Source organism: Nuphar pumila, chromosome 11, assembly GCF_984573655.1.
Source record: "Nuphar pumila chromosome 11, dmNupPumi1.hap1.1, whole genome shotgun sequence".
Taxonomy (NCBI): Eukaryota; Viridiplantae; Streptophyta; class Magnoliopsida; order Nymphaeales; family Nymphaeaceae; genus Nuphar; species Nuphar pumila.
In genome coordinates this window covers 17,140,249-17,165,270 of record NC_143259.1, presented here as the reverse complement: position 1 = coordinate 17,165,270, position 25,022 = coordinate 17,140,249, and the positions used below count along the sequence as shown (strand labels likewise).

Genomic DNA, 25,022 nt, shown 5'->3' with positions numbered 1-25,022 from the left:
CTTTGGCTACTAAACGGGCTTTATATCTTTCAAGAGTACCATCACTCTTGGTTTTAATTTTATAAACCCATCGACATCCTATAGTTTTCTTCCCTGGAGGAAGATCTTGAATATTCCATGTAGAAGCCTTTTCAAGTGCATCTAATTCAACTTTCATGGCTTCTATCCATTTGATATCATTTTTTGCTTGAAAATATGTGGATGGTTCTTCATATGAGTGAATTAATGCAATAACTGCCCTATATGTGGGTGAGAAAGACTCGTATGATACAAACTTTTCTGGAGGCCTCGAGATTCGGGATGATTGTCTAGTTGGAATGTTAGAATATTTCTCAAGTGCACATGGAGTATTAGACTCTTGTCGCCTGGAATATTGAATACTAGTATCTCTATGAACTTCTTCATTTTCAACATTAAGATCAATAATTCTTGGATCATCATCAAAGTTACAATCAAGGTCATATTCATCAGATGTTGATGTTAGATCTAGCAAAAAGGAGTACTCAGTGACGTCTTTTAATTTTCTAAAATCAAAGAAGCTCTCCTTTTCAAGAAAGGAAACATTTCTAGACACATATAGTTTATTATTTTTGAAGTCAAAACATCTATAACCTTTCTGGTTTTCAGCATATCCTAAAAAGGCACAGGGAATCGCACGAGGGGAAAGTTTATCATTTTTGTCAGTAAATATGAAACATTTGCACCCAAATATTCTTAATCTAGAGTAGTCTGGAGAAATGTTCATAAGTTTTTCAATGGGAGTGATATTTTGTAACGAAGAAGATGGCATCCTATTAATGAGATAGGTGGCAGTTAAGGCAGCTTCTGCCCAAAAGTCTTTAGGGACTTGATTTGCTATTAATAAAGTTCTAGTGGTTTCTATAATATGGCGATGTTTTCGTTCTGCCAGTCCATTTTGTTGAGGTGTATAAGGACAAGATCTTTGATGTGTGATGCCATGCAATTTAAGATAATTTTGAAAATCTGTGGATAAAAACTCTCCCCCTGAATCTGTGCGAAAAATAGTAATATCATTTTGAAATTTGTTTTTAACCATATTATGAAAAGTTTGAAAGTATGAAAATACTTCAGACTTATGTTTGAGAAAGTACATCCACGTATGTCGGGAGAAATCATCGACAAAAATAACATAGTAAACAAATCCTCCTTTAGAAATTACTGGTGCAGGACCCCAAACATCCGAGTGTATTAATTCAAGTGGTCTTGAAGAGAAAAAAGTTCTGTTCTGAAATGGTAATCTTTTCATTTTGCCGAGAATACAATCTTTACAATCAAATGATTCAGAGTTACAAAATTTCCCTAGATTTGGAAAATGTTGGATTTTGGCAATATGTGGGTGACCAAGTCTCTTATGCCACAGTTCCAACTCTATTTTTTGAATATTATAACAAAAAGCTTTCTTCGGCATTTCCAAAAAATCCATGTAATAGAGTCCTCCTTCTCTATGGCCTTCCCCAATCAGCTTGCCTGACTGGCGATCCTGTACCCAACAACCATGAGAAGAAAAAGAAATATTACACCCATAATCAGAAATTTGAGATACAGATAAAAGATTTAAATTTAATTTGGGAACATGTCTAATTTCTGGAATAAAAAATTTTTTTGTTTTATAAATTTTTTCAAAATCTCCTATTCCTTCTATTTCAAGAGAAGTCCCATCAACAGTAAAGACCTTTGACACACTTGTTTTATTTTTAACACATTTGGATAGACTTTGATTATTTGGGGTCATATGAAAAGATGCACCAGAGTCAAGAAGCCAAGAAATTTTACCTAAATCAGAAAAAGATGAGGCTGCTGCGCCGGTCGAAGCTTCAGATGAGGAAGAGGCACCTTTGATGAGAGGCTGAAGGATTTCCATTAGTTGGGCCAGGGAAACTGGTGCATCCTGATCTTTAGGCTCCGATCCAGCAATTGCAGCTCTTTTTTCTCTCAGCTCCTTAAGTTTGGGACATTGTGGCCTGTAGTGTCCCGGTTCATGACAGTGATGACAAATAACTTTCTTCTTATCATAGTCACCATTTTGTCGGTTAAAGTGAGGAGGCCTATATGATCGAACATGATTCCCTGGTCTAGACACGGCTAAAACGGAATCATCTTCAATTTTTAAAGAACCTTTCCGGAGACGATTTTCTTCCATTGTTAACTCTTCAATAGTTTCAACAATAGAAGGAATTTTTCCCCGGTGAAGTAGGGCCGATTTAGTGGTTTCAAATTCCGGCCTTAATCCAGTGATAAACTGGTAAAAATGTTCAACATCGAGTTGTTTCTGACGAAGCTCGATGTCTTCGGCACAATGCCACTTTGGTTCTAAAAGGGAAAGTTCTTCCCAAAGTTCGGACAACCTATTGTAATATTCACGAATAGTTTTGTCTCCTTGTGTCATCATTCGAACTTTTTCTTGGAGGTTGCACACGTGTGCAATATCTTTAAGGGAATACATATTCTTAAGGTATTCCCATGCCTTATCGGCATGATCAAATTTGGCAAGACTTGAGCATTTTTTAATGTCAACGCTATTGATAAGCCATGACATTATCTTCGCATGAGATATTCTCCATTCTTTCCATTTCTTCTCGTATGAGGCAATAGCCTTGATTTTCTCTTCTTCCGATAGAGGGACGTCTTTATCTCCCTCCTTTTTAGTAAGAGATAGCTTAGGTTCCGAATCGGAACCATCCACAATCCCCCATAAGCCTTTTCCCCATATATGGTGCTTCATGATTGAAGCCCATGTTACATAGTTCGTATCGCTTAGTTTCATAGGCATGATGGTGACTTTATCATTGTCATCCATCGATTACAAGGAGAGAAAGAATAGGGATAGAAGAGAAACAAGAAGGAAAATGAGAAAGAAAGAAAAAAAAACAATACAACAAGATGTGAAATCTTTTCCAATGAAGTGATAAAACACTTCTCTTCAAGTGGCGAACACTTTTGCAAACGGGCACGGAATCTGAGGCAGCTTTTCCTCAAGATTTAGTACTTCCGCGGCTCTGATACCATGAAATGAAATGGGGATCTTCGAAACACGAGCTTTGATTAACAAGAGCAAGTGTCAAGAATGACACTAAAGCATAACCCTTAAAAAGGGTATAACTGGAAACAAAATAAAAATAAAAATGTATTCTTTATTGATATGAAAAACCAATTGCTTAAGAAGCATTGGAGTAAAATACAAGAGGGGCTGCACCCCTTTATATACACAGCTGAAAGAGGACTCAATAGAGCTGTTGGGCACAGTCCAACAGCTCTATTTAGAGCTGTTGGAATGTGTCAGTCCAACAGCTCTATTAAGAGTTGTTGGACTGTGTCAGTCCAACAGCTCTATTGCTAGTCAAGTCTGGACAGGACTTGACTAGCAACAGTCATTCTAGTTCAAACTGAACTAGATGACATAAAGACAAAAAATAAAAATAAAGGAAAAAAAATACAGAAAAGAAAGAAATTAAAATGTATTTATATATATATATAATAATAATATAATATTATTATATATACATATATGTATAGTTTTACATTTTAACAGCCAACAACAGTTCCATGTTGAAGATTCATATCTCCTAAGGATGCACTGAGTGCCTGATAGTCTGTGGAGTCACTTGCAACCAAAGGAACATACGAAATAGGATGAGATTGAGGAAGCTGCAATTGAGGGTGAAACAGTGGCCGACTCTTGCGAGGAGCCCTTGCATAAGGAGGAACATCGACTAGGGCTCCGAAACTTGTTGGAATGGAAACCATAGAAGGACGGAAGGTGGGGATGTATCTCCAATAGCAATCTGAACTCGTGTGCCCCTTCTTCTCACATATCTGACACTGAATACCAGCCCCTCTATCACCAAGAGGAGTTGGCAATAAACCGGCACCTTGTCCCCCCAAATTCTGCTTCCCACATTCTCTATATTGATTGTCACCTTGGGAAATTTGTTAAGATTTGGCAACCACCAAAACTTCATGATTTTCCCGACTCTTCAGTGCTGGTGTCGAAATGTTGAACATGGCTTCATGTTCTAGCAACATAGTGCACAACTTGTCAAATGGAGGACGCAGTTTCAGGCCAGCATATATTGTTGCAAACGTATTGTATTTGCTGCCCAAGCCCCTAATGACTTTCATGCAGATGTCCTCATCAGATAAGGGGCGCCAGTGGCAGCTAGCTGGTCGGTTATCTGCTTGACCCGATTAAATATTCGCAGACATTAGAACTGCCTCTCATGATTTCTTACAATAATGCCATTACTTAGGAGGGTTTTAACTTGAAAGACCAATATACCCTCACCAAACAATATAAATACTAACACTCAAATATAAAGCCTGCCCATGTGATTCCTTAACACCCAACACATCCATGCCAACACAGCGCAGAGCAGGTACGACATCTGACTTGGTTAAATCAGGTGGGGTGTGGTCAGCATGCATCCCACCCTGTTGTCCTTTCTTGGTTCAGTCAAATGTGTCTGAATCCATTTTGGTTAAGTTAAAAAACTAAATGGGGAAAGTGCGGGGGGGAGGTGGGTAGGCATGATTGAAATCCACACTCTCCTTGCTCATTCCTCTCTACTGTGCCTAATTCTTGTCTCTCTGCAACCTCTGAGCAAGTCCATCGGGCTCTGATCACCTCCGACAAACTTTTACCACCTCCCATGAACTCCAAGCACCTCCTGTGTGTGTGTGTGTGTGTGTGTGCGCGCGCGCGCTAACACCTGGCCCTGCATAGGGCCAAGTGTTAGAAAGCAGACCTGTGTCTGCTTTGACCGGGATCTGAATATTTGACCCAGAGCAGACCAGTTCTGGGTCTGTTCAGATTGGACCCAGAACTGGTCATAAGACCAGGTCCACCAGTTTTAGATCTGACCAGACCTGGATTGATTGGGCCTTAAACGTTGTTTTTCCCCGTTTTTAGGTTTGTCCAAGTTTGATCAGGTTGGTTCTGATCTATGTAGCCAAAAGCCTTACTCGGTGCTTAGGCAGCAGATTTTAAAAGACCTAGGCAGGACAAATAAATAAACACATACACACATTATATATATATGTATATATAGTAATAGTAATGGTTTTACTCTGGGAGTCTTGTCATAATTCTTTTTATCTACATGTAAATTGTGTGAATGTTGAGAGCTAATCAGTTTCGGATCTGGTAGAGTGTCTCTCTGTGCAGGTTGGAGTCTGTCATAGTTCTGTTATGCTCAGCCCAGTTAGATGAGATTTGGCCTGAAAGAAGTCCAAACCATTTTGATCCCTTCTTTGGACCTTCGTTTACTACAATTTCGAGGCTATAATGTGCATCTGGTTCGAGGGGTCTTTAGATATATGATTTTATAACTTTTCACTATTTAGAAAAGGCTGATATCAACAAACCCATGGTTATGAATGTGCGTGTGTGCATATGTCATGCATGTATGGGTAAGGTGCACCATGTCACAAAAGCTTGTGTTCTCTATCTCAATTTAAGGTTTATATTTTAGATTTCTTGAACTTTGATACTGCCAAACTTTTTTTTTTATCTCGTCAAAGAAATGTTAAATTATGCTTAATATATTTGGACTGTAATTTATAATTTATTTTCTTGTTCTTGGAGGGTCACCATGCTGCTGTTAGTCATGCATTTGCTATCGTATCTTCGATCTTAATGATTCCGTTCAGCGACTTCATGCAGAAATATTGTGTTTCCTGTGAAAGAACTGTTAAATGATGCTTGATATTTGACATATAGACTTTTATCATAATGTTTCCTTTACCATGCATTTCTGATTCATTTTATGTCTTTTTAAAAATTATAAGTTCTCTATTACTTGTTAGAAACTTCTGGAGAATTGTTGTTCGCTGTCCACATTGGAGATTTTTCTTTCTTTTCTTTATGAAGATTACAGTTTTAGTTTCAATTCCAAATTAAATTTGGCAAGGCTGCTGTAGGGTGGTCCTTAGTTTAGTTCTTTTAGATTTATAAGCACTGTCCTGTGTCACTTTTAACAGATGGATCTTGGGGTTGGTTCTTTCGTTTTGACAAATTCATTGGTTTCAAGGCAAGCACAACATGTGACAGCCATGTAAGATTTCTTCCCTCTAAAAACTTTATTTTCATTAAAAAATGCTAATGTTGAAGTTTTGTGTGTGTGGGAAAGCTTTTCATGGCGAAGATATCACATATATTCTTTATTTTTAGAGTTCATTCTCTTTTAATTTTTTTATTTACTTGTCTACTCTAATTTGGTTATTTCCTTCTCTGTTATCTTTCTCAATATCCTACTTAAATGGAACTGGCACTGACTTGGATTAGATTTTTCAAATTTAGAGATTTGAGTATCCATCAAAGATCAAGCAATGAATCTAGGAAAGAATATTAGTAAAATCAGGAAGAGCATGAATGGCTAAAACTTCAACGAAATTCATGTTGCTAGCAGCACAAGTGTTAACCAAAGATTTACTTGAACCATGGTTTTGTAACTCTCTGACCATTCTACCTTCACCTCTTGAGTAGTTTCCAAGATTTGTCCTCATGAAAATTTTTATATTTTGTATATTAAAAGCTTTACCAAAAACATGCATAAGATGGGTTAATGACTCATGTGGATGCACTTGTATCAAGTAACAATTCATTTCATCTTAGGCCTAGTCCACTTGGTATAATCTTGGTTGAGTTTAACCCAGAGTTACCGGAAGCGCCTAGGTAAGTGGGGAAGCGCGAAATGTCGCACTTCCGAAACATGCGGGGAAGCACCATTTTTTAATGGGAAGCAGACTTCTCTTTTATGGGAAGCACGCTTCCCCCCTTGCTTCCCCCATTTTTTTTCAATTTTTTAATTTTATTTTTATTTTTTTCTCTTTTTTCGCTTCCCCCTCGCTTCCTAGGTCGCTTCCGGTTCGCTTCCTAGGTTGCTTCTGAGATGATTCTTGATTCGCTCCTAAGTCGTCCCACGCTTTCCGCTTCCTAAAGTTTTGAAAGTGCCTCGCTTCCCGCTTTCACTTCCCGTATCGCTTCCCACTCCCGCTTCCTCAACTGGCAACCATGGTTTAACCCATGGAACTATGCAGAGCACAAGGTTGGAGTTTTAGGTACCAATGTTGCTAAAGTATGGACTCAACTGGACTTGTCTGGCTTAACGTAGGTTTGGTACCATATAGTATATGGTAGGAGTTGATTGTAGATTCAGCCTATCTTTCAGGTTAAATCTGGGGGAATCTGCAAGGAGATTTAGCAAGGTGCACTCAGAATAAAAATGCTTTGCTTTGTAATATTGTGGGGCCTAGTGTTTTCATGCAGGTGGCTTGATCTGAAATGGATCCAGATCCAAATGAAAGTTATGGTTTTCTTCTGGCTTGGGCACAATAGGATCTTGGTTGGATCAGGTTTTGGTTCAATGGATCAATGGCGTTTGGAGGTCAGAACCAAGCAGGCTTAGACCTTAATACCTTTAAGTTTGTTGTATTTAGGTGGAAGTAGGTGGGTTGAAGTGGGTGTTGACAACTTAAGTTGGCACAGGGTAAACTAGCCGTTTTATTTTCCCCTCTCTCAAATGCTACATTTTGCCAACCATGCAAAGTGAGATGATATGACTGTCTTGACTAGTATAAGGGCACAAAGGTCAAAATGACGGAATAGTCATGAAGTTATTAAACCTGTGGTTTCAGAATTTTCCTTATAAAGATTAGTCCCACTGGGTACCATGTGTTCATGGCTATTAGGGAATATTTATTGCTGAAGATAGGCACAAGGGCATATATTCTTTTAATTTTTGGAGTTTGTCATCTCTATTGTCAAAGCATTGCAATTTATGTGGGTTTCCTTGGTATTTTAATTGATCTTCCCTGTTAAAGCATTTATACTATTATAGGAATTAATATACTTGGTCCTGAGTAGAGTGAGACATCTGATGCCTGTTAAATATTTAAAATATTTGCTTACCTCTTTCCTTTGACAGACACTTTCCATCATGCCTTCTTTGTTATTTTGCAATGATAGTTCTCATCTGCTCTCAGATTCACTCAATTTTCCTGCTTCAATCTCTCATATTGCTCTCCCATCACTTCCAACCCAGCAACTTCTGATTCATCCAATTTCTAGAGCTTTTATTTAGATCTTATTGATCTAAAATATTCATTCTTAAAGTAGTTTACTTCAGATTTTTTTATTCATTCTTATCCTGCAGGAAACGTAAATCTTCACTTCAGGCTGTAAGCCCACTTATACTCTTAGGATTTGCTCGACTTGTATTTACAAAAGGTGTTGATTATCAGGTACTGCTACATCTTCATGACTTAATCTTAGCACATGCTAATGTTGAACTTCCCCTTTTTTTTCATGTTATTCATGTTTATGGTAACTTAATTTTATTAATTTCATCTACATGATTTAGCAACTTGTTGGCTATGACTACCAAAATAATTAGATCATGCCTAAGATATTTGAAAGGTTAGATATAGCTTCTGATGACTGGATCAGTTCAAGCCAAAAGAGTGTGGCATAATAAGGCGTTGGGGCTTTGTTACCATAATTGATTTTAATCATTTTATGCATGCATACAATTTAATACATGCACGTTGTTAAGTTGTACACATATATATTATGTATTTTCATGCATATATATATATTTGGTTCATATTGTACATATATATATATATATGCCTAATGAGTGGAGGAAGAGTACTTTGGTGCCTATCTATAAGAATAAGGGTGATATACAAAATTGCACAAACTATCGTGGTATAAAACTCATGAGTTATACTATGAAACTTTGGGAGCGGGTGATTGAGTATAGGTTGAGTAAGATTGCCATGATATCGGAGAATCAATTTGATTTTATGTCTGAAAGATCAACTATGGAAGCTATACATCTTCTTAGACAACTTATTGAGAGATATAGAGAGGGAACAAAGATTTACATATGGTTTTTATTGATTTAGAGAAGGCATACGACAGAGTACCTAGGGATGTTCTCTGGTGGACAATGATGAAGAAAGGTATCTCTCTCAAGTACATTGGTATAATTAAAGATATGTACGAAGTAGTAACCAATGTTCGCACTTGTGGAGGGGTGACAAACAATTTTCCTATAACGGTTGTGTTACATCAAGGATCTGCATTAAGCCCTTTCCTTTTTGCTATAGTGATAGATGAACTTACGAGATCAATTCAAGAAAATGTGCCGTGGTGTATGTTGTTTGCTGATGATATTGTTTTGATTGATGAGTCTAGAGCTGAGGTTAATGCTAAGTTAGAATTATGGAGACAGACTTTGGAAGCAAGAGGTTTTACGTTGAGTAAGAGTAAAACAAAATATATGGAATGTCAATTTAGTAATCAATGAAGTAGGGATGAGAGTGTAGTGAAGCTTGGTGAGCAAGAAATAACAACGGATGACTGTTTCAAATATTTGGGATCTATCATTCAAAAGAATGGAGAAATTGATGGAGATGTAAATCATAGGATTAAGGTTGGGTGGATGAAATGAAAAAGTGCAACTGGATTGTTGTGCGATCGTAGAATGCCATTGCGGTTGAAGGGAAAGTTTTATAGGACGACAATTAGACCCGCTTTACTATATGGTACGGAATGTTGGGCTGCCAAGAGACATCATTTTCAAAAAATGAGTGTAACTGAGATGCATATGCTTCAATGGATGTGTGGAAAGACACTAAAAGATAAGATTCAGAACGAGGAAATACGTAAGAAGGTAGGCGTTGCATCCATTGAAAATAAGTTGAGTGAGAATAGTTTACGATGGTTTGGGCATATTCGGCGAAGGCCTAATGATGCTCCGGTTAGAAGGATGGAGAAATGGGAAAATATATTAGCTAAAAGAGGTCGGGGTAGGCCTAAGAAGACTTGGATGGAGATGATAAGAAAGGATATGAATGCTTTGAACCTCACCGAGGACATGCATTGGATAGAAATGAGTGGAGGAGAAGGATTCATGTGGAGGACCCAAAATGATTTTCTTTTTGGTTCATATCGCCGACCCCAATTAGTTTGGGATGAAGGCGTTGTTGTTGTTTGTTGTATATATATATATATTCATATATATGTATATATATTTTATTTATAAATGATGTAATAGGTAAATACCCATTAGGGGTATTTTGGCTGTAATAGGCTATGCCCATTGGGGGAAAACTAGTACTTTATTTAATTCTTTTCTTTTTGTCTTTTTCTGTTTTTATAAGAACCATTTGGTCAAACACCAAATATAGTTGTTAGGTTCTTTTTTTGACTAGTCAACATAGGGTTGATTAGTCAATAGAGCTGTTGGAACAGTCCAATAGCTTTATTTAGGTCTTCCTTTCTCTTATATGTGTATAAATAGGGGCTTTTATCCCCTTTGATTTTCCAATACTTCTCTTAAGCATTTATGCTCAATAAAAATGAATATTTTTATGTTTTGTGTTTTTCTATTTAGTTCTTTAATGTTTTATATGCACTTAATGCTTTTGTTGTTGCTCTTTGTTGGTTATTGTATTGTCTCGTAGTGGACTTGTGCTTGTGCACATTGTGATTGTGATCTTGTAAGCCCTTAGTGGCATTGGTTTGTGCTTGTACCCTTTTGTGATTGTGATATTGTAAGCCCTTAGTGGCATTGTTTTTGCATTTTCCACTATTTCATTACTTGGTATCAAAGCTAATTTTTTTTTTCTTGGCATTTTGCCTCTTTTGAGTCTTGAAATTCTTTGGTTTGAGTTCGTGCTTTGTGAAAGATTAATGATCGTTGTGTGGCTTGGATTCAAGGAAAATCTTGACCCGATATGTATCGTTTTATTAAAAAAAACTTTAATTTATTTTTAATTATCATTGGACTTGATTTTATTAAATATCTTATAAGGCATATTTGTTAATCTTGTGAATTATATATATGTATGTTTTTGAAATCATGTTTGAATCTTAATTTTTCAAAACTTGCTTTATTTGATATATATGTATATAATCTTGTATACTTGAGCATGTACTGTTGGCATTTAGATGCTTTATTTGAACAAGTCATGATTATAAATGTTAAATCATGTTCATATTTATTATTGAATTTTTTTTGTTCTCTTTTGAAAATTTGTCATATATTTTAAAATAATTTGAGATATTTTAAAATAATGATGTGTGTATTTCACAAGTATGATCTTATGAAATTTCTCTTAAACTTGTGTTTAATTTTTTTCTTTATTCTTGGTGTATTAAAAATAGCATATGAAGTGTTAAAAGTTATAATCTAACTTATGATAAATAATTTTTATATTAATATTTGATCCTTGTTTACTTATGATTATCTTACATGATGAATAAGATTGTTTATTCGTGCATAAGGTATTGAGCATAATTTTATATACGAGGTCATTCACTTTAATAAATTTCTTTTATGGTCCTTTTGTGGTACAATAATTATGATATTAGGTGTTTCTCTTATTGATCATTTTTGTGGTACTTATGATTATGCTATTTTCTTACTCTCATGGCATTAATTTACATGTTTTGCATGGAATTATGTTACATATGTAATTAAAAGAGGCGGAAGCACCAATAGAGCAAAAGCACTCTTTAAGAGTGACGACAAGAGCCAAGAACACAAACACTTAAAGTGTATACACAAAACTCACAAAAGTAGAAAATGACTTAAAGTCATAAGTTGAATATTATTGAAGAAAGAAAGACGAGGCTGAAAACCCAATGCCTTTACAATGAGAGAGCCTCCTCTATTTATAGAGGAGGAGAACTAAAAGGAGACCATAAAGGGGGCTCCCTTCTAGTCGTTGGGGGCCCCAACGGTCATAAATATGATCGTTGGGGCCCCAACGACTAGATGGGTAGGGCCCCTTATGGTAATCCAAAGAGAAATATAAGAAATAAAAAAGAAAAAGGAAAAGAGAAAAAGAAAGAAAAAAATAAAAAATAAAAAAGGAAAAATTATATGGTAATTTACCAAAACACCCCTATCGGGTTTTTGGTTTTACAGAAAAAGAAAAAAAGAATTATGTATATATACATATATGTATATATATACTTATATATATACGAATGCATATATATATATATATATTAATATATACATAATTTAACACGCCCCCTCAAACTTTACGGGGAGAAGACCGAAAGTTTGCTAAGAAGAAACATGGATCGTTGAGTTGGGAGCGCCTTGGTGAAGAAGTCAGACAGTTGATATTCTGAAGTAACATATGGTAATGTGATGGTCCCTCTGAGATATTCGTCTCGAACATAATGGCAATCCATTTCGATATGCTTGGTCCGCTCATGAAAAGTGTGATTGATGGCAATGTATATCGCACTTTTGTTATCACAGCAGAGCTTGGTGGGAGTGGAAATGGGAACGCCCATGTCACCAAGGAGACTTCTGAGCCATACGATTTCCATAGTTGCCATTGCCATGGCCCGATACTCAGCTTCAGTGGATGATAGTGAGTCCTTCTGCTGCTTCTTGCATCTCCACGAAATGAGAGATTCACCTAAAAAAATGCAAAGACCCGTAATTGAGATACGATCATTGGGATTTCCTCCCCAGTCAGTATCAGTAAAAGCAGTCAATTCAAGAGATGAGGAAGAGGATAAGAAGAGTCCCTTGGAGATGGTATTTTTGATATATCGCACAATTCTCATTACGGCCGCCATATGAACCGAAGTAGGTGCATGCTGAAACTGGCTTGCTGCATGAACCGCATGAGCTATATCTGGACGTGTGATGGATAGATAGGTGAGGGATCCGATTAATTGACGGTAGGGGGTTGGATCCTCAAGAAGAACATCATCTTCAAGTCTCAGTTTTGCATTGATAATTTCGGGAGTCTCAACTTTCTTTTCATCAGATATTCCTGATTTGGTACAACATTCTGCAGCTAATTTCATTTGAGATAAGATGTATCCTCGCGCAGAATAAGCCACTTCAATTCCTACAAATATCTCAAATAACCAAGATCAGACATATCAAAAGTTTCTTTTAACATAGACTTAACATCACTTACTCCCTTTTTGTCATTCCCAGTGATGATCATATCATCAACATATAGCAAAAGCATTATAATGGAGTCACCTGTCCTTTTAACAAAAAGAGCAGTGTCAGTATAGCAAGAAAAAAACCTAAATTGATTAATACATTACTAAACCTGTCATACCAAGCTTTAGGAGTTTGCTTAAGTCCATATAAGGCCTTTTTTAATTTCAAAACTTTTTCATTTAATATCATACCTTGAGGTGGTTCCATATAAACTTCTTCATTCAAATTACCATTCAAAAAGGCATTTTTGACATCAAGTTGAAAGATTGGCCATTTTTTAACCGAGGCTATAGCAATAAGAGCTCGAACACTAGTCATTCGAGCAACTGTGGCAAAAGTTTCATCATAATCTACCCCATACTCTTGGGCATATCCTTTGGCTACCAACCTAGCCTTATATCTTTCTAATGAACCGTCACTCTTAGTTTTTACTTTAAAAACCTATCTACATCTAATGGGTTTCTTGCCATTGGGAAGATCAATGATTTCCCAAGTTTGTGCCCTTTTAAGAGCATTAAGTTCAAGTTCCATAGCTTCATTCCAATGAGCATATTGTTTAGCATCATTGTAATGAGATGGTTCATGAAAGGAGTGAAGAGCAAGTAGGCATGCTCGGAAGTTAGGAGAAAAAGAATCATAAGAAACAAATCTATTTGGCATTTTGGAAATACGATTTGATTTTCTTTGAGAGGTCTCTTCGATCGACTCACTTTGAGAGAATTTTTCAAGGGCACAAGGAAGATTCCTTTCATTTCTTCTAAAGTAGACTTGTATTTGTCTTGAAACATTTTCTTCTAAGTTTTGATCATCATTTGGATGTTCAAAATGATCTTCACTACGAGGTTTACTAGGATCAATATGATCATCTATGATGTTTTCTTGAGGCAACAAGTCAAATAGAAAGGAATAATCAATATTTTTATTTGGTTGGTGCGAAAAACCATTCTCTTCTTCAAGGAATGTGACATCTTTTGAGATATAAAGTTTGTTCTTAAGCATGTCAAAACATCGATAACCTTTTTGTTTTTCGCCATATCCCAAGAAAATACATTCAATAGCCCTAGGAGAAAGTTTATCATTTTTGTGAGTTAGAACAAAGCATTTACATCCAAAAATTCTTAGTCTTTTATAATCGGGAGACATATTGTAAAGTTTTTCAAATGGAGAAAGATTTTTCAAGGAGAATGAAGGGGTTCTATTGATAAGATATGTTGAGGTTAGAACCGCTTCGGCCCTTAAGTTTGGGAAAAACCGGTCCAATGTGTCTCGGTTCATTACAATAATGACATATTATTCCCTTTCTAGGCCCATTACTATTTTTGTTAAAGTGAGGAGGTCTATATGCTTTAACATTTGATCTGGGCCTAGTAACAGCCAAAACTCCCGAGCGGTTCTAACCTCAACATATCTTATCAATAGAACCCCTTCATTCTCCTTGAAAAATCTTTCTCCATTTGAAAAACTTTACAATATGTCTCCCGATTATAAAAGACTAAGAATTTTTGGATGTAAATGCTTTGTTCTAACTCACAAAAATGATAAACTTTCTCCTAGGGCTATTGAATGTATTTTCTTGGGATATGGCGAAAAACAAAAAGGTTATCGATGTTTTGACATGCTTAAGAACAAACTTTATATCTCAAAAGATGTCACATTCCTTGAAGAAGAGAATGGTTTTTCGCACCAACCAAATAAAAATATTGATTATTCCTTTCTATTTGACTTGTTGCCTCAAGAAAACATCATAGATGATCATATTGATCCTAGTGAACCTCTTAGTGAAGATCATTTTGAACATCCAAATGATGATCAAAACTTAGAAGAAAATGTTTCAAGACAAATACAAGTCTACTCTAGAAGAAATGAAAGGAATCCTCCTTGTGCCCTTGAAAAATTCTCTCAAAGTGAGTCGATCGAAGAGACCTCTCAAAGAAAATCAAATCGTATTTCCAAAATGCCAAATAGATTTGTTTCTTATGATTCTTTTTCTCCTAACTTCCGAGCATGCCTACTTGCTCTTCACTCCTTTCATGAACCATCTCATTACAATGATGCTAAACAATATGCTCATTGGAATGAGGCTATGGAACTTGAACTTAATGCTCTTAAAAGGGCACAAACTTGGGAAATCATTGATCTTCCCAATGGCAAGAAACCCATTAGATGTAGATAGGTTTTTAAAGTAAAAACTAAGAGTGACGGTTCATTAGAAAGATATAAGGCTAGATTGGTAGCCGAAGGATATGCCCAAGAGTATGGGGTAGATTATGATGAAACTTTTGCCACAGTTGCTCGAATGACTAGTGTTCGAGCTCTTATTGCTATAGCCTCGGTTAAAAAATGGCCAATCTTTCAACTTGATGTCAAAAATGCCTTTTTGAATGGTAATTTGAATGAAGAAGTTTATATGGAACCACCTCAAGGTATGATATTAAATGAAAAAGTTTTGAAATTAAAAAAGGCCTTATATGGACTTAAGCAAAATCCTAAAGCTTGGTATGACAGGTTTAGTAATGTATTAATCAATTTAGGTTTTTTTCTTGCTATACTGACACTGCTCTTTTTGTTAAAAGGACAGGTGACTCCATTATAATGCTTTTGCTATATGTTGATGATATGATCATCACTGGGAATGACAAAAAGGGAGTAAGTGATGTTAAGTCTATGTTAAAAGAAACTTTTGATATGTCTGATCTTGGTTATTTAAGATATTTTGTAGGAATTGAAGTGGCTTATTCTGCGCGAGGATCAGAATGTTGTACCAAATCAGGAATATCTGATGAAAAGAAAGTTGAGACTCCCGAAATTATCAACGCAAAACTGAGACTTGAAGATGATGTTCTTCTTGAGGATCCAACCCCCTACCGTCAATTAATCGGATCCCTCACCTATCTATCCATCACACGTCCAGATATAGCTCATGCGGTTCATGCAGCAAGCCAGTTTCAGCATGCACCTACTTCGGTTCATATGGCGGCCGTAATGAGAATTGTGCGATATATCAAAAATACCATCTCCAAGGGACTCTTCTTATCCTCTTCCTCATCTCTTGAATTGACTGCTTTTACTGATACTGACTGGGGAGGAAATCCCAATGATCGTATCTCAATTACGGGTCTTTGCATTTTTTTAGGTGAATCTCTCATTTCGTGGAGATGCAAGAAGCAGCAGAAGGACTCACTATCATCCACTGAAGCTGAGTATCGGGCCATGACAATCGCAACTATGGAAATCGTATGGCTCAGAAGTCTCCTTGGTGACATGGGCGTTCCCATTTCCACTCCCACCAAGCTCTGCTGTGATAACAAAAGTGCGATATACATTGCCATCAATCACACTTTTCATGAGCAGACCAAGCATATCGAAATGGATTGCCATTATGTTCGAGACGAATATCTCAGAGGGACCATCACATTACCATATGTTACTTCAGAATATCAACTGTCTGACTTCTTCACCAAGGCGCTCCCAACTCCACGATTCATGTTTCTTCTTGGCAAACTTTTGGTCTTCTCCTCGTAAAGTTTGAGGGGGCATGTTAAATTATGTATATATAAATATATATATACCTATACTTATATATATACATTCGTATATATATAAGTATATATATGTATATATGTATATATGTATATATACATAATATATCTCTTTTTCTTTTTCTGTACAAACCAAAAACCCGATAAGGGTGTTTTGGTAAATCCACATGTACTTTTTCTTTTTTGCCTTTTTTCTTTTTTCTTTCTTTTTCCCCTTTTTCTTTTTTCTTTTTACTTTTTCAGTTTTACTTTTAGGGACCATAAGGGGCCCCACCTATCTAGTCGTTGGGGCCCCAACAGTCATATTTATGACCGTTGGGGCTCCCAACGACTAGAAGGGAGCCCCCTTTATGGTCCTCCTTTAGCTTTCCTCCTTTATATATAGAGGAGACTCCCCCTTGTAAATGTATTGGGTTTTCACCCTTCTCTTCCTTTCTTCAATAATATCCAACTTATGACTTTAAGTCATTTTCTACTTTTGAGAGTTTTGTGTGTGCACTTTTAGTGTTTGTGCTCTTGGCTCTAGTGGTCACTCTTAAGGAGTGCTTTTTGCTCTATTGGTGCTTCCGCCCCTTTTCATTACAAGTTATGCGATCTCTGATTGTGTGAGTGTGTTGAATCACTCATTTGTTTTTTGCCATTGTCTTTATTATGAATGTTTATAATTATGCGTACCTGTGATGGCTATTTATTTTTGAAATCATAGTTTTTCGGAGGATTGTTAAAAATTAATATCTTTATTAGTGACATTAGCTTGTTTTTATTACGAACTCTTTTACCTCGTGTATTTTCTCCTATTATGCCTCTTATCTAAGTGTCATTATATGTATACAAGAGATGTTTACCTTTGTATGCGTTTATAGCTTATTAATGGCGTTTTTGGTATACTCTTATTATAGTCGCTGATAAACTTGTTTTAAGTGTTATTATATATAGGCAAGAGATATGTTTCAATGTGGTGAGTTATGTGCACTTATTGGTTATACTCTTGATCTAGTCACTGGTACACTTGTTTTGAGTGTCATGATAAGAGATGTTTATTCACACCTTCATGTGTATTTTTTGTCATTAGTGACATTCTTGTTATACTCTTGCTCTAGTCGCCGATACACTTGTTTTGAGTGTCATTATATGTAGACAAGAGATGTTTATTCATACTTTTGTGTGATTTTTAGCCATTTAGTGGCATAGTAATTATGCTCTTGTTCTTGTTGCAGATACACTTGATTTTTGAGGTTTGGAGGCTTAGTGAGGTGATTAATTGTGGTCGTCAAACTATTATTGAAGTTTGCAAAATATCACCGCTTGATATTTGTGAGAATTTAAATATCTTCATATTTTTGGCAAATTGGTATTGATTTGCAAATATCATTTTCTTTGTTATGTGGGATTTTTAGAATCTCTTCTAGAAATTTCTAAACTTTTACTACTTGTTTTTCCTTTCATGGAAGATGTTTATAGATAAAAATTTCAAGCATTTTTGCATACTTGTGATGTTTAATAAAAATCGTATTCTTTATATTGTGAGCCTTCTTGTGTGTGCCCCTTTGTGAGTTTTGAGAGTGTGTCTTAATTTAACACTTATGTGTTGTCCACTAGATATTTGACACTTTGGTTTGTTATCGAAGGCTACTTGATTCTTTATATTAAATTCATGCATTCTATGTGCATTTTATTGATAAAAATAATTGTTTTTATTGTCGTTTCATGTGCATTAAATATGCTTTAATTGCATATATATGTGTGTTTCGAATTAATTAGCTTGTTTGCATGAATTTAATTAACTCCGCTTTTAGTGAGGCCTTTTTGAATTGTTATATTTTATATGCATGTTGCTATTTGAAATGCTTGGGGTATCATTTATGCATAATTGTTTCTCTCTTCTTGATGATTTATATATCCTTTAGTGATCGTATCTTCTTATTGATCAACATTTATGTCTTCTTAAAAAATATGTTGATTTTGAGTTTATGGTTTGATTTCATAAAAATTGATCATTGAGGAATACTCCTCTTATCTTTCTTAATGATTATCTCATGTTTCTAAAAATTATTATCCTTTTTTTGAAATTTTTACTTAAGTGTTATTCTTGTTTTGAAAGTATATTATTTTTTAAAACTTTATAACTATTTGGTTAGGATATTTCCTTGTGTAGTTGAAACCTTTGTTTTGTTTTCTCTTCAGGTTCTTAAAGATGCGATGGTTTGAGAAGAGAATATATTTGATGCATCATATCATGAAGATGGAGATAGCCGATGAAGGCATTTGTGGACTATCACCAATGAAGACATTTAGAGACTTGTGTTTGCAAAATTCTCTGATGCGACATAAAGATGAAGACTTTTAATGAAGACACTTGAAGAATTTGATCCTTCCCATTGATTCTTTTTGTATTTTCAAACTTTGAGTATATCACACCATAAGTTTGAGGGGGAATGCTAAGTTGTACATGTATATATATATGTATTTTCATATATATATATTTGGTTCATATATATATATATATATTTGATATAATAGGTAAATACCCATTAAGGGTATTTTGGTTATTTTAGTTCTTGTAATAGGCTATGCTGAGCAAACTAGTACTTTGTTTTATTCTTTTGTCTTTTTCTGTTTTTATAGGGACTATTTGGTCAAATACCAAATATAGTTGTTAGGTTCTTTTTTGACTAGTCAACATAGAGTTTTAGTCAATAGAACCATTGAAACAGTCCAACAACTCTATTGATGTCTTCATCTCTCTTGTATGTGTATAAATAAGGGCTTTTATCTCCTTTCATTTTTCAATGCTTCTCTTAAGCATTTATGCTCAATAAAGATGAATATTTTTATGTTTTGTATTTTTCTATTTAGTTCTTTAATGTTTTATATACCCATAGTGCTTTTGTTGTTGCCCTTTGTTGGTTATTGTACTGTCCCCTAGTGGACTTTGTGCTTGTGCACATTGTGATTGTGATCTTGTAAGCCCTTAGTGGCATTGGTTTGTGCTTGTGCACTTTTGTGATTGTGATCTTGTAAGCCCTTAGTGGCATTGTTTTTGTATTTTCCGCTATTTCATTATACACGTATATGCAGACATTCATGCACCTGTCACCTTTTTTGTGTGGAGTCATTTGACACTTTGCAGTGAAATGTGGCATTTCACCTGATTTATGTTTGTTTTTACTTAAATCTGCTTGTTTTAAAAACGTACCCTTTTATGTCTATCAAATGTTCTGTTTTTATATGATCCCTCTTTTCCTTTTATTTTTTTCTTTTTTTTTGGCAGGTTCATGTAGGAGAGTATGGTGTTCATTGGAACTTCTTTTTCACGCTTGCCGCTGTGTCTTTGTTAACATCATTGTTTAACATTCATCCTCGATATTGTGGAATTCTTGGTTCAACAATTCTATTGGGTATTACTCTTATGATCTACTTTTCATTGTTTGTTCCCTTTTCTTAACTGCTTTCAGTTTGTTTTTTAGAATGTCATGCTCAATTCTCATTATTTGTTCTCAACTGTCAGTTTATCAGACATGTCTGCTGTTTGGATTAAATGACTACCTTATCTCAAGAGAAAGGGCCATGAATCTTTTCAGCCAAAATAAGGAAGGAATTTTCAGCTTGTTTGGTAAATTAACTTGCAAAATTCTGTATCTTTAGCTATTAAATTGAGCTTGTTATGTACTTCTCATCGAATTGCGTATATTGTACTAAAAGGTTCTTATCATTAATGTTTACACTTCCATTGATTGCTGAAAATTGCTATAACCTAATCTAACACCCAAAATCAAGATGATTGTAAATTGAATATATCAGACTTTTAGTAATAAATGTGGTTGAGTTGTTGGAAGCGTGAGATGAACAATATTTGCCAAGGTGCCTTTATGAAATTATGTTGGTTTTTCTCAGGAAAACTGCAAATTTTACGGTTGTCCGCTTTTTAAAGAAATAAGATAAGTTTAGGTTTTCGTAGGAAAGTGGAAGCTCTTAGGGAAAAACGTGGAAGTATCAATACTTCTTGGTTTTGAACCCACCTTGGGTTATTCCAGCTTGACTATCAAACAAGTGAAGATAATTCCAATATTCTCAACTTTTTCACTAAATTTTGCAATCAAGGTGATTAATACTGAATTACCATTCCAGCATTCATGACATGATTGCCGAGAAAAATATAGTGGTTATGAGCACGTGGTAGAAACTATATAATTGGACTACATCTGCTATTAAATTCCATAAGTATATGTAGTCATTGACCATTTTCAAACTATTCGGAGACTATTATGACAAATCTGGGCAAGGTTTGGCACGTCACCTCAATCAGTGCAAATATTGATATCTTCTGGAAAGGCAGTTTTTATATGTTACAGTAACTAATATCTATATTATTGACTAGGGTGATGTAGGAAAATATTGTGGACCATATTTCGCATGTGCATCATGTGGCTATTGTTCAACTTGTCCTGAGAATTGTGGTTCTTTGTGGGGCCCTTGTATATGTTAAATCTTCCCAAGCAGCGAAAAACAGTATACAAATCTTTAGGTATGTATGTTGGTTGCTTTGTGCTAGATGATTACATGCCAAACATTGTGATCTATTAAGGTGAAAAAATTTATGTATATTTAAATGATGCCATCCTCTGTCGTAAATATCTTCAATATTTTGAAAATATCATAGTTTGTCACTAACATGTTCGATCAGGATAATATCCCATGAATCAATACATGTATTATGATAAAGTGGTGTTTTGGGTCTGGATATCATACCAGACCCAAATCCACCTGTATAACCTTTATGTACAACTTTATATGTTTTATTTCATTCCGGGTCTGGATATTATACCAGACGCGGACCCATATTGTACACTCAAAACATATTAATATACCTTCTTTAGGTCACGATTTCACATATTGAAATCGTAACAACTGCAACCCCTTTCTTCTTCTATTCCTTTTCTCTTTCTCAATGCAGTTTCTGTGAAGATTCTAACATGGTATCAGAGCCAAGGTCCATCGTGGGTTGAAGAGGCTTCCGAAGGTGCAACCGATCGACCAAAGGTTTGAGGTCTCCATTGTCTCCTGCCTTGTACTCTTCTTCAGTTCTTTTTCTCGTTCCTCCACCTCCTTTCTATTCTCTTGCTGGTGAATTCACGTCCCACGAGGGTCTGATATTCACGTGAACCCTTGTTCACGCAGACCCTGAGTGTCGCAAAAGGAAAATTCTACTAAAGTTGATTCACGTAACGACGTGAATCACTGAAGTTGATTCAATCGTTCACGTGAATCGACCCACCTTTTCACCCACGATTCATCCTTTCCTCTTTTCGCCTGTATTTTCAAACCTGGCGCACCAGATCTGTTTCACTTCTTGCGCATTCCCCTCTACGCATCTACTTTGGTATTCAGATCTGAGAAATTAAGCCCTCTTTGCTGTTTGTATTTGCTGAGTGACAATAGTTTGTTTTTAATCTGATTCTCTTTTTAAGTGTCTCATCTTTAAAATAAGTCTTCTCTCACTGTCACAAGTGGTACCCACATTGTTTTTATCTGAAAAACACTTAGTACATTCAGATTAATTTTCTGTTCCATGTGTGAAAATTTTCAACTTTCATTACGTTAATCTCCAATCTTATAAAAGTGTAAGGGAAAACTTATTTCTGATTCCCTTAAAACCTGTCAGTCTCTGATCGCCAGTTTTAAGGTTTACACAGCCGCAAAAAAAAAAAAAGAAAAAAAAGAAAAAGAAAAAAAAGAGGGCGATCAACAAATCTTAAAGGCAGAAGATTGAGCATTTTGTGAATATTTTTGTTACCTTTCCTTTCTCCATGGATTCTTATTCTTCTCAATCGAGTCTCTCTTCAAGTTTTCTTAATCAACTCGTTTCCGAAAAGTTAAACACCTCAAACTTCTTGATTTGGAAGAGACAAATCATACCTTTCATAAGGAGCCAAGGTCTCTTAGGTCACTTGGATGGAACCACTCCAGTTCCCTTAGAATTTGTTACGCGAGAAGAGAAAGATGATAAAGGGGCAAGTTCAATTGTGTATGTCAAAAATGCAGAATATCTCAACTGGGAAAGGAAAGATCAATCAGTAGTTGCATACATCACTTATACCTTGTCTCAAGAGGTTCTTGTTGCGATCCTTGATAATTGTACAACCCTACAACTTTAGGAGAAATTGGTTCAGACGTATTCACAAGTTTCACAGGCGAGAATGTTTTTTCTCAAGAGGGAATTTCAGCTACTTAGAAAAGATTCTATGACCATCATGGAATATCTCAACAAGATGAAGACTATCACAGACCAACTTGCAGTTGTAGGATGTGCCGTGAGTGATAGTGATATGGTGCAGCAAACTCTGAGTGGATTGGGACCTGACCATAATATGATCGTCACTTCACTATTATGTCTGCCTGCTCTTCCTACCTTTGATGAGTTGAGAGCTAAACTGATTCAGTATGAAATGACTCTGAATGGATTTTCTCAAGAAACACATGCTCATACAAATTCTCAAGAAGTCTTTGCTACAAGAGTGACTTATGGTCGAGGACGAGGGTGAGGAGGACAAGGGCGAAATGGACACGAAGGACGTGGATTGCTTCCCACTCCAAATATCTTAACTCATACTCAGGGACAAAGGTCAATCCCCACTTGCTTCCTTTGCAACAAAATGGGGCATATCAAGGCGAATTGTTGGCACAACCCTGAAAAAAAAAAGAAAAGAGTCCACAGACAGAACAAAAAGCAAAGCCCACTAATATCAGAGACAATGAAGAGATTAGAGATCTGTTAATATCTGCCCTCTTAGAATTGAAATTAAAACAGAATCATCAAGGCACATGGTTCGTCGACTCAGGGGCAGCAACTCACGTGACTGGTGATGCAGGTAAACTTTCTAAACCTATCCCTTATTTTGGCAAAAGTAACATTGTCACTGGAGATGAATCCTATCATCCTGTTTCCCATGTTGGAAAATCTGTCATTTCCATGTCATACTCTACTCTTGAACTTACTGATGTACTTCACGCTCAAGAAAAATGTTGTCTCTGTTTCCAAGCTTGTTGATGATAATCATGCTTCAGTCGAATTCACTCCCTTCTCTGCGCAGGTCAAGGACCTTCGCACGAGGGAAACATTCGCTGAAGGAAAAAGACGAGGCAATATGTATGTCTTTGAAGAAGCTCCATGTCATCCCGTCCGCCCTATTCATTTGGATTCAAAGTCTTCATTAGAGTCGTGTTCCTTCCCTTCAGCAAATGTTTTTAGTATTTCTGAATGTAATAAGCCTTTTTTATGGCATAGTCGATTAGGACATTGTGGGAGTCATTTTATCGAGAAACTTGTTTCTAATAATCTCATTCCTAAAGAAAGTCTCAATGTGGATGAGAAAAGCCAAAAATGTTCTAGTTGTTCTTTATGCAAAAGTCATGTATTGCCTTTTCATTCTATTAATAAGAGAGCTTCAAAGCCTTTTAAAATGATATGTTCTGATGTATGGGGACCTATGCCAGTTGCCTCTGGGTCTGAGAGCAGATACTACCTAATCTTTGTTGATAGCTACTCTCGATACACCTGGATATATTTCATAAAAAATAGGTCAGAAGTTTTCCTTTTGTTTCAAATTTTTTTTTCCTTAGTAAAAAATCAATTCTCTGAGTCTATCCAATTCTTTCAATGTGATGGAGGTGGGGAGTTCTCACCTAGTGACTTTATTTCTTTTCTTCAAAGTAATGGGATAGGAAGAAGGGTGTCCTGCACACACACGCCACAACAAAATGGGATTGCTGAGCTAAAACATAGGCACATCGTTGAAAGTGCCATGAGTATGCTCCATGATAGTAATCTTCCCATTAATTTGTGGACAGAAGCCTTTCATTACGCCATACATGTGATAAATAGATTGCCTATGGTTGTTCTAGAAAATTAGTCTCCTTATTACTGTCTTTTTGGAGCTCATCCTAGTTATCATGATTTGCGTGCTTTTGGATGTGTTTGTTATGTGCATATTGATCGGTCCCTAAGAAACAAGTTTCAGGACAAGGCTCAGAAGTGTAAATTTGTGGGATATGCCGACGACTACAAATGATACAGGTGTTACGATCCCGTCAACAGACGTATCAGAATCTCAAGAAATGTCATCTTTGATGAACACAATTTTGATCACCAAGCTGGCACAATGGATATGTCCTCTACCATGATCGAAGTTTATTATCCTTGGCTGAATTCAGAACTTTTTGCTAGTTCCAATGAAGTCTGCCCTCAAGATTGTGGGCAGCAGGAAAAAGAAATGTCTTGAGACTATTGGCACATCAGGATCACAGGATTGGGAAGAAATATCATCTATACCAGGCAGATACAAGGGCATTTGCTATGCTAGACAGAGAACGACAACACCAAATCTTTCAAATCACACCTCAGCAGCTGCACCTACTCCCTCTCATACTCTTGAGGTCAGAAGATCCAATCGCATGCAACATCCTATTGATAGGT

At 36.0% G+C, this 25,022-nt stretch overlaps 1 protein-coding gene across 5 annotated transcripts in view; it reads left to right on the top strand.

The window, feature by feature from the left end:
- The window catches only part of LOC149822115 (uncharacterized protein At4g17910-like), a 96,947-nt gene that overhangs the window by 27,823 nt on the left and 44,102 nt on the right, over positions 1 to 25,022 (top strand). For all 5 annotated transcript variants that reach the window (XM_089980832.1, XM_089980831.1, XM_089980834.1 and 2 more), the window contains 4 exons: positions 5,998 to 6,071; positions 8,172 to 8,259; positions 19,821 to 19,947; positions 20,058 to 20,162. In XM_089980832.1, the coding sequence (XP_089836958.1) occupies positions 5,998 to 6,071; positions 8,172 to 8,259; positions 19,821 to 19,947; positions 20,058 to 20,162 (394 nt within the window). The remainder of the gene's footprint in view (positions 1 to 5,997; positions 6,072 to 8,171; positions 8,260 to 19,820; positions 19,948 to 20,057; positions 20,163 to 25,022) is intronic.